The 18,207-nt window shown below is 29.3% G+C and overlaps 2 protein-coding genes across 4 annotated transcripts; one reads left to right on the top strand and one right to left on the bottom strand.

Moving 5' to 3' along the window:
* Nucleotides 1-7,649: 7,649 nt before the first annotated feature.
* On the top strand, nt 7,650-17,022 carry LOC148227003 (sodium-independent sulfate anion transporter-like). 3 transcript variants are annotated; one of them, XM_088201093.1, is made up of 14 exons: nt 7,650-7,676; nt 10,507-10,659; nt 10,719-10,789; nt 10,852-11,047; nt 11,122-11,226; nt 11,557-11,672; nt 11,747-11,921; nt 11,985-12,149; nt 12,220-12,381; nt 13,686-13,826; nt 13,888-14,033; nt 14,103-14,273; nt 14,338-14,491; nt 15,805-15,997. In XM_088201093.1, exons 2-14 carry the CDS (start codon nt 10,524-10,526, stop codon nt 15,846-15,848), a joined length of 1,782 nt encoding a protein of 593 aa, XP_088057219.1. In that variant the 5' UTR covers nt 7,650-7,676; nt 10,507-10,523; the 3' UTR covers nt 15,849-15,997. The 3 variants fall into 3 exon arrangements, with proteins under 3 accessions (XP_088057219.1, XP_088057218.1, XP_088057220.1); XM_088201092.1 differs by lacking the exon at nt 7,650-7,676 and adding an exon at nt 10,115-10,445 and having other exon boundaries at nt 15,805-17,022; XM_088201094.1 differs by lacking the exons at nt 7,650-7,676; nt 13,686-13,826; nt 14,103-14,273; nt 14,338-14,491; nt 15,805-15,997 and adding an exon at nt 10,118-10,445 and having other exon boundaries at nt 13,862-13,991.
* TyrRS-m (Tyrosine--tRNA ligase, mitochondrial) lies at nt 16,036-18,207 on the bottom strand. The gene is made up of 8 exons (XM_088201095.1): nt 17,922-18,207; nt 17,701-17,848; nt 17,453-17,631; nt 17,156-17,372; nt 17,017-17,095; nt 16,664-16,939; nt 16,407-16,595; nt 16,036-16,334 (listed from the first exon to the last, which is right to left on the bottom strand). Exons 1-8 carry the CDS (start codon nt 18,050-18,052, stop codon nt 16,174-16,176), a joined length of 1,380 nt encoding a protein of 459 aa, XP_088057221.1. The 5' UTR covers nt 18,053-18,207; the 3' UTR covers nt 16,036-16,173.

Here is an 18,207-nt window from a genome sequence, read left to right as displayed (position 1 = left end):
AATATATACAAAATAGACCATTAAATATAAATACTGACTAATAAATACAGGTCATAGTTTAATATGATTTATTTTATTCGCGAAAAGTCAATTTGGGTCAATACCATAACAAACATATGTCATATTTTTTGTAAATGAAACAAATTTATAATAATCGAACTCTGTTGTGATAAATCTTATGATTATGGTAATATAAAAATACTAATCAACGCAACTTAAATAAATTTATATCCTTGATATTCCAAAATATTTTTTTGATGTTAAAATATGCTATGTCATCGATTGAATAAAATATCTTAAAATAAATATAATTAAATATTTATATAGTCATTTTTATTGCTATGTTGCTACAAAGTTGCAAAAAGCTGTCTGACTTTTATATTAATTTTAATGCACATCTTCTAAAGTTCTGCTTAAAAAAATATTTTAAAATGTGCAACAGCCATTATATATTTCAATAAAAAAAATCGTCATATAGGTATATTAAAATAGTGATAAAAAAATAGCATGCGAATTTCACTGTGCAAAACCTGTTTTAATGACTGAGGGCTTATTCTGGAAATGTCATAAGTTACACGTGCTTTTATTGATAGAAAGTTAGCTTTTTTAGAACAACAAACTTAATAGAAAAAAATCCTAGTAACAAGTAGGTCATATGAATATACGAATATACTGTAGTGAAACATATAAAGAATACTAAAGAGCTAACGAATGCTTTAAAACAATGGTTATATTATAACAACGAATAAAAAAACAATTAGTAAATCAAGTATTTTGCATATAAAAACTTATAGGAATAATGTTTTTTAATACAGATTTATTTTATTATCTTAATAACAAAAAGCAAATACTAATATAAATTCTAATTATAAACATTTGATAAATATTGTTCAAAGATTAAAATATTATTTAAACACTTATTATTATTTTTATTTACAAGTTTATTGATTTAGTGATAGATGTCTATAGTCATTAAGTCAATAAATTAATTTATCCAAGCTTAAAACCATTTCATACATTTATTTTATTTTTTTCTGAAGTACGTGTAACTATTTTTATTAATAAATAACACCAGGTATAATAAGTACATAGGCTCATGTACTCAAATAGTTAGATTAAGGATATGATATTTTTAAACTTAGAATTCAGAGAATTTCTTTTTATTTATTTCAAGCATTTAGAAATTTGTGACTGCGTTATTGTTTTAATAGTATGCAACATTTTTTATACTCTTTGAACATATCATAGCAACCGAAAGATTCAACAAAACTTTCGAAAGTGTAAACGTAGAACGCGAGGCAGAATTAAAACAGGGAAGTCATTACAGTTGGTTAGCCAGTGGTCGTTTTTTTAATATTTTTATTTCATTAAGCCTTTGTTTAGTGAGAAAATTTATACACATTTGTTAATTTGTTAGTATACACCTTGGAGTGAGTTAGTTTTACGTATTTTTCAATAATTATTTCTTTTGTTATTTATTTATTATTATTTTATATTGCATTCATAGAAAATTGTAGCATAAAACAGTGATTCTTAATGTTTTATTGCTTTGGTTTCTTTTACTACTTAGTGGATTTTTTATTATATTAATACAAAGGCTTTCAATCTTTTTTTTAAATTAATATATAATATTTTTTGTCATGATAATTTATTTCGTAATTTATTGGTATTATTTTCTATAGAAATCGTTTACATTAATTAAATTTAAAAAAATGTTACAATTATAATGTTTTTTATTTATTATTTCTTCAGTTATAAATGTAAATATATAAATAACTCAAAACAGTGAACGCTTGTTACCGAGCGTTCCCACTGCAAGGGCGCCGACACAATTTTATTGCTTTTGCCGTGAATTTTTTACTTCTGAGAAGTGATAATTGCTTTTACGCCTTCCAATTGAGCAAAATTCGGTTTGAATATACTTTGAGCAATACTCTTATATCAGAAGTCTGTATTAATATCGATAAGGATAGCTAGCATATGTTTAAAACATAGTGTAAAATCCAAGTGCATTTCAACGTCTGTCTCTACTTCTTCTGCTTATTTTCCCCTGAGAGATGAGTTGGCTTAGTTTGTATTTTGAACTTGACCAAATGAAAGTTCTAAAACTATAATTAGTTTTCGAACTAGCATTAGGTTTAGATTTGAACAACAGATGAACGTTTCGCAACTGTCAAATTGCATTTCATAGACTTAGAGCAGCATTTAATTTCAGCAGCGCTTATCAGTTAAATTAATTTTTCGCCAGTAAAAATATATATCCACTGGTGAAAATGTATTCAGATTTGACTTGTGATAATATACCTTCACTGAAACATTTATACGTCGCATATAAATAAATAAATTATATAGACATATTTGTGGGGACCACACAGAGCCACGTTTGTAAGGACCTTATTATTGAAACTGACCAAAGTGATAATTTAACAACGGTGCGATTACACAAAGGCTCTCATTACGACTAGAACTAAAGGGTTCCCTAATAAATAACACGCAAGGATTCTCCGATGTATTGAACGAATGTTTCTTTGTTATGAAACAGTCACGAAAAACAATATATTACCGGAAGACAAATAGCACTGTAAGGCCACAATATTTCCGTTACGCAATTCACCTCGGAAATATCCATCAAGCAAATGTCACTTACTAAAGACGTATACTTATTTCGTTTTTCTAGGAAGCGAGTGCGACGATTGTCTGGATGATTGCTGAATAATTGTGATTGGTCAGCAAGCTTTGCAGCCGTGGATAATTAAGCCTGGACTTCAATGAGGAGAGGCAGTCACAAGCATTCACCTGGCAGACACTAGCAGACGCCCATTCTGTCATGGACGCTCGATCCAGAGAGGGATCGACTCCACCATTCAAGCACCGTAGCAGAGAGGGAGCAATCTCCTCTATACTGTCGCTGCCACGCCACCCAAAAGACCTCTGACGTTCTTTCTCGGACATCATCTCTGCGCCAGCTATAGCGATCTCGGCAATCATAGTCTGTCGCAATATGTAACATAATCTGATAAAATTCTCACTAGTTTCTACCTGCGCCTTACTGGCTGCAAATTCATACCCCTTAGAGTTACCAAACCGTAAATATTATATTAGATAAATTAATAAGGCATATAGATACCGGTGAAAATATATTTCGTTTTAATTTCACTGAAATGACATATTTAAAAAAATATTTTCAGGATAGATTCGAGACTGTTTTGTAAATTTATTTAAGGGATAACCTGATAATTTTTCGTTTAGAATCAGGGACGTCATTTCAGATTTTTTTATTTTTTTTTATTTCATTCAGATTCATAGTTTTTAATTAAATAACATTTATGGACTAATTGAAGGGGGGAAACGCCCCCACCTGCCCCTACCACATATGACATCCCTGTCTTTGCGTAACGGCGATGATTCAAAATTCGGTAGATTTGGCAATGATGTAATTTTGGACTTAGGTATTTGCAGGTGTAGGCGCATTCCATCTTTATTTGAGCTCTTTTCCAAGTGTTTCTAATTCGCTAAAAAATACGATCACCACGAACAAAGTCACAAATATGCAAAGCAATTAGTTTTATATGTTTTAAGCAAACATATGTATAATATATTAATACATATGTACATATTATTTACTAAGAACGGCTTGCAAGCAGATTAGAAGCCCCATCATAACCTTTGCACAGAGCCTACGAAATATGAATTACGCCTTTGGCCAAAATTATAACGAATCTGTATTGAATAAAACGATATAATAACAATGTGTTATGTAACGAATGAAAACATAAAACTATGACTGCCAGTTGTGTTATCTATCTTATTCGTTCAAAGCCCTTCTTCTTATCACACAAACATGGCCCTTGTTTCTGATAATGAGATCGCAATGTCACGTTCAATTATTATTAATTAATTAATGAACAATCATCATAAAACGAACTCACACGCGTATATCGTGTGGTCCGACAATTAAGCAAACGCCTAATTTTACAGAATGAGTTCGAAGACTAACACGTGATTATCTTTAGTGACGAAAGATTGTCGTCCGTGAAGGACCGTAGGAGCGTTAAACTTTCTCGCGTCTCTTCCTGTTGAAATAAACAATCATGATAACAAGGATAACCACAAGGTGTACGTGAAATGCATATTAATTTATGGGCAAAGGTCGAAATCCCGTGCCTTTATGACAGAGTGACCGGATGCAAGGTTGGCCGGAAAGTGTGTAAAGAATCCGATGGTAGCATGATGTAAAGTTCTACTACATTATGTATGAAGAAATGCTCAAAGGTATCATAGAAATCTCTATTCCGGAAAGTGTTACAAATATTTATTTGATTCATTATCAATTATTGTAGGTATACTGTAGTAAATTACCTTTATATTAAACAGTAGTGTCACGAAGTGATCGGCACTATTTTGACCGTGAAAATTACAGTTCATATATAATTAATTGTTAAACCAAAGTGAAATCGAATTTTATTAACGCTCTAAGAACGCGATCAGAATGAGTGATTTTCTATGCAAACTGGCGTAAATTTTACTGAAAAATAATATATAATAAAATTCAGTAGTTATAAAATATGTAGATATTAATGAACAGTATTTAAAATATATTATTCAGTTATTTTTTGTAATGCAAAGTAATTTTTATTATTAATTAAAGTTGATTTCAGGTTTGCCACCATAAGAATGCTAATATTAAAATATACATAATAAGCTTATTTTTATCAATTTTCGACTTGTATTTTGAAGACTTATTAATAGTATTGTAACGTTTAAGGCCATCTATATATCGATGGCCTTAAACTTTACAGGAAGGAAAAGATGTGTGGTTTATTTTAATATATTTAAATTAAGTAATAGTAAGATACTCTATGTTTCGATTTGTCCACCTTTCTTTTCTCATGCGATATTTTCATCAGTTTATCTACTAAGTTCAACTACACATTTTGCAGTATTTATTTTTGGTTAACATATTGATATTTTCATAGCATGTGTATCAGAATATTGAAAGCAAAGTGACATTCTTAATTGTATTTGAGTTTAGATTATTATCTAAAATTCTCGTCACAATAAGAGAAATATTACAATAATAATAATATAAATGATGTTTTACTGTGTTGCACTTGTTTGTATAGGAACAATACGTTAATCATTTAATAAATATATTTTCTGGTTATCACTTAATGGAACATTTTAGATTAGATATTAAAATAATATTATTTGTATAGAATTGTACATATATTTAATGTGTTCTATGTATTTACAAAGAAACGACGCATTATTCTTTCAGTAAGCATTTTTTCTTATTATAACGGTTATAGAACATTTTAAACCACATATTTATTCAGAATATCATATATTACAATAGTAAACTATTGTTATATAAAGCTCAATTAATATGTTTCATCATTAGAGTTTTGCTCGTGACTCGTTCGGAGAATTTTTATCGCTAGTCCTTGATATTTTAATTTAATTTATGAACTAAATTAAAAATATTTTTCCGGGCAAAATATTGTATCTAATTTTAGAATTCTACTTTTTTATAAATAATATATTAATACAATTATAAACTTAAACAAAACGTTTTCTTATCTAATATATAGTGTTTCATGGATATGATTTTTTACAAATATTGCAATAGTAAATAGTTATGAGCTCACAGCTGATTTGGCCCTAACGGCTACGAAAGCGGCCAATAACGTTTTGCTACATAAATACGTTTTAAAGCGAGCAATTGTTGCTCAAAATATTTAATCAATTTATGTAAGGTAAATCTTGTTACAAATTTATTTGATCCACCTTTTTAGTAAATTCGTTGCAGGGAGTTATTCATGAAGTGCTCACTGTTTGACCAACTGCAAGTAATTTATTTACTGTTTTGTTTTTGACTGGACAAATAATGTTGTGTTCTGTTCTATAGCAATTTTATTGGATAGCTATTGAATATCAAATTATATAATATAATAGGTTATTCTATATTTGAATCGTCATTTATAACAGCACTATATATATTGATGACTAATATCTGGGTTTGAATCATATATAAGCTTGAATGTTTTTCAATTTATATCGTGTCTGGCTGGTCAGAATTTATGATCGATACATCGTAAAAAAAATAAGTTTTCTAAGATTTTTATATTTTCTGTAAGTCATGCATAGCTTGTAATAGATACAATAGATGTCCTTGAATCACAGACTTTAATTTCAGTCTAATGTCTTGCTACTTAATTGGTAGTTGTTGATTGTGTTAGCTTTGTTGTAACGCATTTTGGACTATCGCCTGTTATGTTACAACGGAAGACTTACAATAAATTAAATAAAATAAAAATACAGTTATTATTCACTAAAAAAGTGAATTTTAATGGTACCACGTTTGTGTTTTTTTAAACTGAGCTTAGCTGACATATTTTGTATTTTTTCTTAAAGGCAAAATAATTTACAATTCGGCCCACGACCCGAATAATGTGTCTACGTCTGGTCTAGGATATCTGAGTGTAATTTTAGATTTCGGTGATTGCTTTATGGGTCTTCTAAGGATCGTTTCAAATGCAATCTGGTGCAAATATGGCTCTCATTTATAATTCTCATTTTTTCTAGTAAAAGTGGCAAGTTTAAATACTTTTAGTTAGAGAAATCCTTGGCTGATGCGATGATTGGTTATTGTTTATTTAAAATCAAGTTAGATGGCTCAAAGATTGATAACCTTGCCAATGATGTAATTGTTATTAAATGCATATTATTCTTTAAGATTCAAGTTTCTGCCAGCGCATTTTATATCTTATAATATGCCGATCCCTCGGCTTTGTATTGACAGTGATTCTAATACTTGTGCTTCAAAGGACACAAATAAATATAGCAATTAATTTTATAATGCGAAAAAATGTATTTCAAAATACTATCTAAGAACCATGTAATTCGCACTATGCATTTCTTCAAAATTCAGATCTACGCAAAATGTAAGTTTACTATTTATAAAACATATAATTTCGATTACAATTATAAAATACACAATTCTTCTATCTACTCATGTATCGCCAACAAAATAATTTTCTAACATATATGTATATGTGTATATTATTTATAAGTATAAGATTACACTTGCATAATTAAGCTGTAATTATTTATTAAAGAATTTTTAACTTAATTTATTTTAATATAAAATAATAATAAAATATTTTTTAAATAATTAGTAACATATTGCACTACCCTGATTTTAAAATAATTAATTACATATTGAACTGCACACATTTAAATTATTATTGAGTTTTCCAATTACCGTATCTATTCCACATTTTCAAGATTACATCGGTTTGGAAATCAATAATATCAGTTGGAGTTTTTAAATTATTATTATTAATTACTTTTCAAGTCTTAAGAAAATAATTTATTTACACTTCATAGATCAAGTTTGATTTTAATTATAACTAAATAAATGTATTATTACTTGTATATTTTTGTTGTAAAATCCTAAAAATAATGCGGTAAATAAATAAATAATATAAATATGATTACAAATTTATATTATCGGTTTGATAGAGTTAGTTTATGTAGGGTGATTTATCGTAATGTTCATTTTTATAAAATAAAATTTACGCCGGTTGTTTTTGATAAAATCGTAAAAATCAATCCGTTTTCTGTTCGTCACACAAAAGCGACAGTGCATTATGTGTTTGCTCTTCGGTGATAAGGTAAGTCTCACTGCTCATTTTAATAAAATCAGTGATCATAAGATTGAACCATTGTTCTGAATATACACACACACACACGATGACACGTGTTTCTATAATATATAAACTTATAATATTGTTCATTCATATAGATGTTTGTATATTGTATCATTAAAAAAATACAAATTAACACTAATATTTATTCACATATGATGATATATATTCTTACTTTGCTTTTCGCATCTAGAAGCTATGTGCTACAATATTATTTTTATTTTTTTTACGATATAGTTATAAAGCGATTTATTATATCCAAATATTACTGTAGGACAGGAAGCTAATGATATTTAAAAAAATAACAATCTAATAACACAGTTCCTAGTCCAATACTTTTTAAATGTTGTGATTTGCTGTTTGAAGTCTCACATTCTAGTGATGCAAGATTATTCATTGCCTATTGTTCATTAGTAAACGTTCGAATTCAGCTTTTTCAATTGCTGACAGTATGCAGTATACATCCAACGATCTATTTGTATGTTATGTAGAAGCAATTCGTAAAGGACAAATCTTGCGTATGGTTTTTATTTCTATCTACCGTATTTTTTACTTATTGATTAAATTGACAGTTATCACTGCCAGTATTAAATATTTAAGTGGTCCAAATCACGTACAATGCACTAATGTCAGAGTTTGCACTATTTGCTTTATAGTCTTTATAGATCTCCTCTATGATCGCTAAACATTTTAGTGGATTATCGTGATGCAAAAAACGCGTAAAACGGCAAGAAAATAATCCTTATTGAGCGTGTAATCTTGTGATAAAAATTTGCAATGGACTATACCACTATAATCTATAATAAACAGAGAAGAGAACCTTGTTATTCAATTGAACTTGACGTGCTTTTTTGGTATTGGCTATTCAGGGTGCTTTCATTGATGCAATTGGACCTTTGTTTTGATATCATAAATGTAAAATTTTAATGATAAAACCGTGAATGATGTTATTTTGCAAAAAAAATGTTTGATTATAGTATGTTTGGTAATAAAAAACTTTGCGTTACGCAGCTAAATTGCCTCATCGTTTTTTATTTATCAAAAAAATCGCCGCCCGGCTAAATCGCCATATTGTTTTGATATATATAAAAAAAATGTTTATGACTTAATATTCCTGACTAAAATATATTAATGGCTTGATATTCCTAATATTTTGCTGAAAAAGTTAGGTTATAAAATTTTGCCAACAATATCTTAGATGTTAAACCAGTCAATTACAGTGCATGCAACTGACTGGTTTAACTTTGACACTACTGTTAACATACCATCGAATATGTGGATGCAAACTTTTCTGTTATTGCGTCGATAGCTGAACTAGGATTCAATTTCAAGGAGATCTAGTCAATAATCTAAAGATTTCCATAACATTCAGCTATATTTCTATATTCAGATAATAAATTTATTCGCCAATGTGCTCATTATATCAACACGCCAATGCAAGAACATGTTAACTAAAATAAACTTGCTTGTTTATGTAATCGTTAATGAATAAATTTTATCTTTTTTAATTTGAAAATAAAACTAGATAAATTATAATATGTTTTTTATGGTGAAATATCGAATTTAAACATTTAATTTAAAATACCACTGTAAACAAAAATAGACAAGCAAATTTTTATGAAGGACGTGCATGACATAACCTTAAATTTTATTATTACTACTTTTTCGTTAAAATAAAATTGAATTCAAAAAAGGTTCATGTCTTACCATATTCTTTTACATATTTTTTCTCCTTTATAAATCGTTTCCGATAATATATAGCAAAAACACTATTTAATTAAATATATATAGAGATATTTAAAAGTATGGTAAACATGTTCTACATATTCTAATTATTTTTATTCAATGCGAGTGTGTTTTTATTATATAGTTGTCTCCCAAAGTTATTATGCTTTTCACTTGCTATTTCTACATCTTCTAGCTGTATTCTAGCAATGCTAAATTTTGTGTAATGAATATATTAACCCATTTTCAATAAAAATGTACCACCAATACGATATATATTTAAAACTATTGTCTGATTATATTTTATTTAAGCAATCAAATTTATTATTACTTTTAGAAATATAACAACCAATATTTGTTATTAAAAAATTCGTTTTATTTCAATGCTTAGAATAATAATGTTTTCATAAAATATACGAATTGCATGACCATTTTACGATATTTTATAATTTATACTACCTTAATTAAATTTATAATTGTTACATATTTATAGCTCAATTTAATAATTTTGAATTATTATTGGAATTTAATCACATATTGCATTATATTTTTTAACCAAGTTTATTAAACTAATAAAAATATTTATTAATAATTTTCAATTTAAATGTAATTAATTTATAATAAAAAGGTAATTACATATTTTAATCGTAATTATGTAATAAAATATATGGTCGTTTTCTGCCGTCTTATAACCATATTTTTTGACAGACGTCAGTGTGACATTTTGTTTACTCGATTTAATACGATATTCATCTTGCTTTACCCGATACAACCAGCGATATAAATTGATTCATTGTATTTTCTATTAAGATAATATCGTAATCATGATTGTTTGTAATGGAATTTACATTTTTACCGATATAAATCGTCCCAAATATTATCGATTTTGCAAAAGAATTTAATAATTAAACCGTAAAACGGTTGCTAAAACCTTGTATAATGTTATTTTATTGCAACAATAAAAAACAAGCGACAAAATGTCAAATGAATCGGAACAATTACTCGATAATAGTATGTTTTTTGTTTATTTAATATTACGGACATAAATAAATAAAATTACTTTTCTATTTAGTTGCAGATGACGTAGAAATGCATCCCTTTTGGCAATGGATCAGAACAAATACAAGAGAGTTTTGCACTGTCAAAACGCTCAAAAAGCGAATACCAATTGTGGAATGGTTACCTAAATATAGACTTGATTTGTTCTTGCAAGATTTAATTGCAGGTATTGTTTGTGTTTTAATATATGTATACATGAGTATGAACTAAATAAATATTTTTTAGGTGTAAGCGTAGGATTAACTGCAATACCTCAAGGTATTGCTTATGCCGGCGTAGCTGGACTACCTTTGGAAGTAAGTGTTGTTAAAATATCAAGTAAACCCATTATATATTCATGTTTTCATTCATATTTTAGTATGGTTTATACTCTGGCTTCATGGGATGCTTCATGTATTTATTCTTTGGAAGCTGTAAAGATCTCACAATCGGTCCGACAGCGATCATAGCATTAATGACTCAAAAATATGTACAAGGCTTCAATGCTGATTTTGCTGTATTGTTAACGTTTTTGAGTGGTTGTATTATATTTCTATTCGGTGTTTTTAATTTAGGTACTATTATTAATTTGTTTTTATGATTTAAAAAATGTATTTTAATATTGATATTAATGTTAAACAATTTTAAGGCTTTTTAATTGAATTTATATCAATGCCTGTGACAACTGGATTCACTACATCTGCAGCAATAACCATTGGGTTCACTCAAATGCATTCTTTACTCGGATTTTCAGGTAAATCTCATATAAAAAACAGTTTATTATTTATAACTTTAATATAAAATTTCGAGAACCACTAGTTGGATTGATATTTATATTAATATTGTAATAAAATGCCCTAAAAATGGTTTGTATGATGATAGAAGCATATTTTATAAACAAAGCAAAGTTTATTTATCATGATATTATATTGTCATCCTGATCGCTTATCAATTTTGTTCGACAAGTTCATTGATGATAGATAGTATATTTTATATACATACATATAATACATAATTGATAATATAAGATATCTGTATTTAATAATTTACATTTACGTGCGTATTTAATACTATATTTATGTAGGTCGATCTGATACATTCTTGGACGTTTGGATCCAATTTATTAAAAATGTGCATACCGTCAAACTATGGGATTCAATATTAGGTGTTTCGACAATTGTTGTGTTGCTTCTTTTACGTGTAAGATTTGTTTAGTTATTTCTTACTATGTATATATATTTGATACAATATTAACTTTCGCATAAAAATTACAGAAATTGAAAGACTGGAGCAGTAGAACGAGCAGATCTGAATTTCCGGCATGGAAAAATGTATTATATAAATTTAACTGGTTGATTTCTTTAGGCCGCAATGCGATTGTGGTTATCCTTGGATGTTTGCTTGCTTGGATATTGAAAAATAATGGATTAGTGCCATTTACACTGACAGGTAAATACATTAGATACTCTTTTAATAGTATAATATAATTGATTTTATTATTTAAAAATACAGGTGACATTGGAAAAGGATTGCCTCCTTTCACACCACCACCGTTTTCCACGACAATGGGAAACACAACGTATACCTTTGTAGAGATGGTTAAAGAATTAAACAGTAGTATATTGATGATAGCTTTGATATCTATATTGGAAGCCGTCGCAATAGCTAAAGCCTTTGGTTTGTATTGTATACTATTGATTGTTGATACTCTTTTCAGTGTGAGATCTATATTTATATGAATTAATAGCAAATGGAAAGATCGTCGATGCCACACAAGAGATGTTAGCATTGGGAACGTGTAATATAATAGGCTCCTTTGTGAGGAGCATGCCTACTACAGGTTCATTCACTAGAACTGCCGTTAACAACTCATCCGGAGTACAGACCACTGCTGGTGGTATTTTCACAGGTAATTTTCTACTAAATCTAGGCTTAGATGTATTAAAGTTTTCTAAATTAACTATTATACCAATAGTGTAAGTCAGTGTTTTTCAATTGCTATTGTATCTGGGATATCAGAGTTAGTGATTATTACATAATTATAATTTTAATCGATTATCACAGACTATGTTTTTCTAGATTTTTCTAATCTCACGGATGAATATTGTGATGAATAATTAAAAATAAAAATTGAGCTTAATAAGTTTATAATTAATAAAACAGATCATTGATTTACAGAATTTGGCTTCAGTCTGGTATCTCACTCATTACTTAGTAGTTGTTGATTGTGTTTACCCCAATTTAATGCATTAAGTTAACGCTTATTGTTTCATAATATTTTCGGTGATTCCATTTCTGAATATTTGCCCATTTATTAACTATTCGTTATTCGAATATTTATCCAACTATTCGCTCATATTTGTAGTGAAATAATTTTAAATTTGCATTTTCTAAAAACACAAAAAACTTCTAAAATTTATTAAATATAAATTTTAAATTTATTATTAAAGTATTTTCTAAAATCAACTTTAAAAACGCAGTTGTGCATTATTAAATCTTTGTGTATAACAAAAATGCAGGTATTAATTTATATTTTCTTTGATGTACCGCTGAATTATCTACAGCCCAATTGTACCCTTTTTGTTTTGCTAAATTTATCTTCCTAGCTTTGTATTATTTTTAACAGCCATAGCCATAACAATTAATATCTGGCAAATAAAAAAAATGAAGAAAAAACACGTTGTAATTGCCGAAATTACAAAAATTACTCATATTTCCGAATTAATATTGTGGAAAAATCTTAAACGTACCTCGTGAGATAGGTGAAGTACTGAAATAAGGGAAGAAATAAAAGTTAGGCTGCAAGTTAAATATCGCTAGTGTAACCAATGGATAAAATGCTTGGATGCTAAAGTTATCTTTAATATTAACCAAATCTTAACACAAATTTATATACGTAGCTACACCGTATATACAGTGGCGTAGCTAGGGTATGCCCAGGGCGATCCTTAAAATTGCCGCCCCCCCATACATTTTTTGCAGGGTCATAAAATCAGCATTTCTTAAAATAATAAATTGGTTATTATTAAGCTCTTGTTATTCGTGGATTTAGATATGTTTTAATGCATTCAGAGATAAGAACCACGCTAGACAATCCCATCGCGAATATGCCGCCCCTAAGCAAGTGCCGCCCGGGGCGGCTCGCCTCCTCCGCCCCCCCATAGCTACGCCACTGCGTATATACAATATAATAAACATATTAATATATTTTAGGTGCTTTAGTATTGATGGCGTTGAGTTTTTTAACTTCGACATTTTATTTCATTCCTAAACCTGTACTAGCAGCACTCATTATATGCGCCATGATATTCATGGTAGAAATTGAAATAGTGCAATTATTATGGAAGACTAGAAGTAAGTGTTTCACTTTTATTTTTGATTGACTTTAGGTTAATAACCATATTTATTACACCAGGAGTTGAACTATTGCCTTTTTTCGTCACGTTACTGTGTTGCCTATTCATCGGATTAGAAGTCGGAATCATGATCGGAATAGGCTTCAACATTTTAATGCTATTAGCCAACACGGCGAGACCTAAAATTGCAATAGAAACCATGAAGGTAGTACTATAATCTAAATTCGTATGTGTGCACTTATATAAAAATATGTATTATGTCTTAATTTAATAGGTGAACTCTCAAAATGTCTTAATAATCATTCCAAACGACGATCTCATGTATTGCTCGGCCGATTACTTTTCGAGGAACGTTTTAAACGCTGCTTTCGAAGAGTCAAATACTGATAATTTTATCATTGTAGATGGAAGCAAAATAAAAAAGATTGATGTAACGGTAGCTAAGGTATGAAAACGGAAAATAATTTATGTTAAATATTATTTATTGTTTATCTATATATATTTTTTAGAATATCAAAGTACTTGTAGAAACAATGAAGACTAGAAAACAGCATATTCTTTTATGGCATTTCACTCAAAGTGTGCGAGAAGTGTGCATAGGCGTTTCTTCCAAAATATCTTCTCACTTCGTACATGGTGATACGTTAGAAGATATTATCAATGGTATTTAATATGATATAATTTTATTGTTGAATATAAATATTTCTGCCCATTTCGCACAAAATAAATAAAAAAATGATGTATAATATCACAGTAGCTGGTTGTCAACTCCTAATATACGCTGGTATTAGTTTAGTGTGCATGTTTTTTGGATAAAAAGTGGAAGTGTGGCGTACGCTGATGTAGTCATTGATGATAGTGTAGTTTTAATGTAAATGCAAAAAACGCTTTATCACAAAATCAATATCCTAGCTCTATACGTTCACTAGATAAATATTTCTTACAAATATATAAAAAATAAATGTTTTTCAGGGGGCATTGTGAGGCCCCAAGCTCGCGCTTATTTTATTCTATTTAATTTACTGCTACAAATTTACATTCGTTGAATGTTTCTTCTCATGTAAATATTTTTTAAACGTCCAAAAAACAATAATTTGCAAACAAATTTTAACACAAACAGAGCCGCGTCAAAAAATTACAATCTGTTCCTTTGAATAATAATGTTTATTGTGAAAGTACTATATAGAAAGTGGGTTCTTTTGAAGGCAATGTTCCACTCTTTTTATTTATTGTATGTGTAAAAGGGGCTGAAAGAACTTATACCTGAAATACATCAGTACAGTATTTCAACTGCAATTTAGTTCAGATTCATTATTTGAGTTCGATTTTTACTTTTTTTATAAATATATTCTTGCTATGATTTTTTCAAGTAGGGCCCCTCAAGGAAAACGTGTTCCGGGAATTTGTCCCCTCTCGACGGGCCTGGCCGCGAGAACCAAAAAAATGGTCAAAAGTACTAAAAGTTTTGAGGCTAATCCTTCTCAAAGGAAGACGTCTGGTCATCTTACTTATACAAACCTCCAACACCGTGTTAAATATAATCAAATGGCAACCCCATTCGGAGTAATTGCCGCCCGCCTCTCGGATCAGCCCTGATCCTTTGTCTAAAAAAAGTGTCTGCCTTCGCTCTATTTAGTGGGAGTTTAACACTCTAGAAAGCCATGTGTAGGCGACCGGCCGATAATTACAGCAATGTTTATACGATGCTGTCATTAGTATTTAGCTTATGAAGAAAATCGTGTAGTTTTTATTTTGCGGTAATTGATTATTATACTATTCTTGGGTGTTCCGTAAAGCCGATTTCAGTAGTGTTTTGTCAAGTCAAACCTTCGTTGTTTACATATTTTTAAATGTCATTGTTGAAACCTCCAGCCAAATGTAATGTTTCCTTTCTCAAATGTAATTTTGTTTTTTGCAAAGATCAGAAATTTTGGACCTCTCGTTAATAAATATTAAAATTACATTTTTATTTTTAGGTGCCTGCGTTGATGAGCAACCAAGTTACATAATTTCTAATTAAGTGGTAGATTTGTATATGTTTGTTGTAAAAAGTGTTGTGATGTTTTTGTGTATTAATGTTTATTCACATATTTTTGATGGGTTTACGATAGTTAAATCAACTATCACACTTGATAAGGATGGGCATGAGGTTCCTTTTACAATTAAATTTTTTGTTTAAATAGTAACAATGAAGAAAAAAACATCAGTTTTTGCAAATTATTTATTTTTAATAATTTGGATGCCCATCGAAGATTCGTCAATGAACTGTTTTCTGTGATAATTGATTGATTTAAATTACATTTTTATAAATATCTGTAATTTAATTTTGACATAGTATTATTGACTTATGTCCATTTGACAATATAACAGTTTCTCTTTCCGACCCTAATCAGTGATAGCTTATTGGGCAATATGTGGACAGATTCTGTCAGTATTTCTTGGTGGTTGAGGATCTTTTGATGGTTTACTGAAAATCCTCCTGCTTGTATTATGCGCATAGCGTCGACTGAAAACAATATTATATATTAAAATTGATAATTAATGTATTATATAATAATAATTATTTTACGAATCTTACCTCTTCTGGAGAAACAATTGGCAGCCATGGCCAGCTCGAGTACGTCCATTCCCGGAGTAAGAATCAACGAGACTGTGTGCGCGTTTTCAAATACTTCGCACATTTCCTTATGACTGAGATTTATTAATGATTTTATATCTCTATTAAATAAAACATCCGTCGTCGCCTGTGCCTTATGTAAACCATCCTCTGATGAGATAGTTTATATATTAGTATATCATAAAATTCAACCGACATGTACAGATAAAAAAACTGACCTCCGTGTACAAGCTTTGTTAAAAATTCTGCTAAAGCTTTTTGCGCTATTCTTTTCTCGGGTTGTGTGACATGTTTTACCATCAGATCTGATATATGCTTTAATGGCATAAACGTCAGATATTTTAGCATAATCTCAACTTCCGAATCCCTCAATCTATAAAAGTATTGATAGAAAGAATACGGTGAAGTTTTAGCAGCATCAAGCCAGATCGCGTTATTGGCGGACTTTCCCAGTTTGTCGCCTTCTTCCGAAGTTATTATCGGAAGAGTTATTCCTGTGAATTTTAACATTGTTTTTATTTATATATAAGTATATAAGCTAACATTGTATATAAATAAAAATTTTAAGTACCGTAAACTTGTTTTTTTTCAACCTTAGTTATAAGATCATGTCCAGCTAGAATATTTCCCATTTGATCGCTTCCTCCTACCTACAATATTACAACAATCGTAATTCTACGTCCCTCTAATTAAAAATTATATTTGAATACCTGAAAGCTGCAATTATATTTTTTATACAAGCATAGCCAATCGTATGCTTGAAACATTTGATAAGTAAACTCAGTAAAACTCATCCCTTGATTTGAGTTTATCCTCGCCTGAACGGATTGCTTCAATAACATCGTACCCATTCTAAAATTTCTTCCTAATGTTCCCACGAAATCGATTGCGCTCATTTTACTATACCAATCCTCATTATTCAAAATTCTACAAAAGCCATTGATTGATATAAATATTTTTTATAACATAATAAAATAATTACATAATATTGTATATATAATACATACATTAATGGTTCAAGAGAATCTTCTCCCTTGTTCCAAAAGTATTTTTCGTGGTTTTCAAATATTTTCTTTATATTCTCAGTGATCCCTTTAATGTTTACATCTATTTCGTCATCTTTTAGCGTCATTCGTTCCGTCTTTCGTCCACTAGGATCACCGATACGTCCAGTAGCACCTCCCAGCTGCATAAAAATTACGAAAAATCATTAAAAATAATGAAATTTAACAAGATTATTATTAAATAAACTTACCATTGCGATTACTTTATGACCGCCGCGCTGCCAGTGCAATAAATTAATAAGAACTAATAGATTCCCTACGTGTAAGCTATCAGCTGTAGGATCGAATCCGGCATAAACATGTTGTGACGATTTATTTAAAATATCAACAATGTCATTACTAAAAAAAGTTTATATATATTAAAAAAATATCTATTATAATTACATTACATATATTAAATTGTCAAACGTACCTTGCTTGTTGTGGAAATACGTCTTGAATGGCACCTCTCTCCCTCAACGTCAATATATTTCGGTTCGAGAAGCAACGCTTCAAGGTGCAGCGAAGCGACTTCCACTTGAGGAAGCTCATTTTGAATGCCATAATCTATTCCTTACACGCGAGTATATATATATACAAACTTTACTCAACTATTAAGCAATAATATATTAATACTAATACACATTTCTGATTCCTATCGATTTTAGGTTATGTCATCCAACGTTCATATGAAATGTGACTAAATGTTTGGTCATAAT

This window comes from Plectrocnemia conspersa, unplaced genomic scaffold (genome assembly GCF_051122295.1).
Source record: "Plectrocnemia conspersa isolate PC_06_02 unplaced genomic scaffold, ASM5112229v1 ptg000013l, whole genome shotgun sequence".
NCBI lineage: Eukaryota > Metazoa > Arthropoda > Insecta > Trichoptera > Polycentropodidae > Plectrocnemia > Plectrocnemia conspersa.
The sequence above is the reverse complement of the archived record's forward strand: the minus strand, read 5'-3'. Positions and strand labels throughout refer to the sequence as shown.

What these genes read in the sequence shown, in the direction of transcription:
- LOC148227003 (XM_088201092.1), top strand. Translation starts at nt 10,412, where the DNA reads ATGTCAAATGAATCGGAACAATTACTCGATAATA. An exon ending in CTTGCAAGATTTAATTGCAG is followed by an intron (nt 10,660 to 10,718) that starts GTATTGTTTGTG and finishes AATATTTTTTAG; the next exon opens with GTGTAAGCGTAGGATTAACT. An exon ending in TTGCAATAGAAACCATGAAG is followed by an intron (nt 14,034 to 14,102) that starts GTAGTACTATAA and finishes TTAATTTAATAG; the next exon opens with GTGAACTCTCAAAATGTCTT.
- TyrRS-m (XM_088201095.1), bottom strand. Translation starts at nt 18,052, where the DNA reads ATGGCATTCAAAATGAGCTTCCTCAAGTGGAAGTCGCTTCGCTGCACC. An exon ending in GTCATAAAGTAATCGCAATG is followed by an intron (nt 17,632 to 17,700) that starts GTAAGTTTATTT and finishes ATTTTTATGCAG; the next exon opens with CTGGGAGGTGCTACTGGACG. An exon ending in CAATTGTTTCTCCAGAAGAG is followed by an intron (nt 16,335 to 16,406) that starts GTAAGATTCGTA and finishes TATTGTTTTCAG; the next exon opens with TCGACGCTATGCGCATAATA.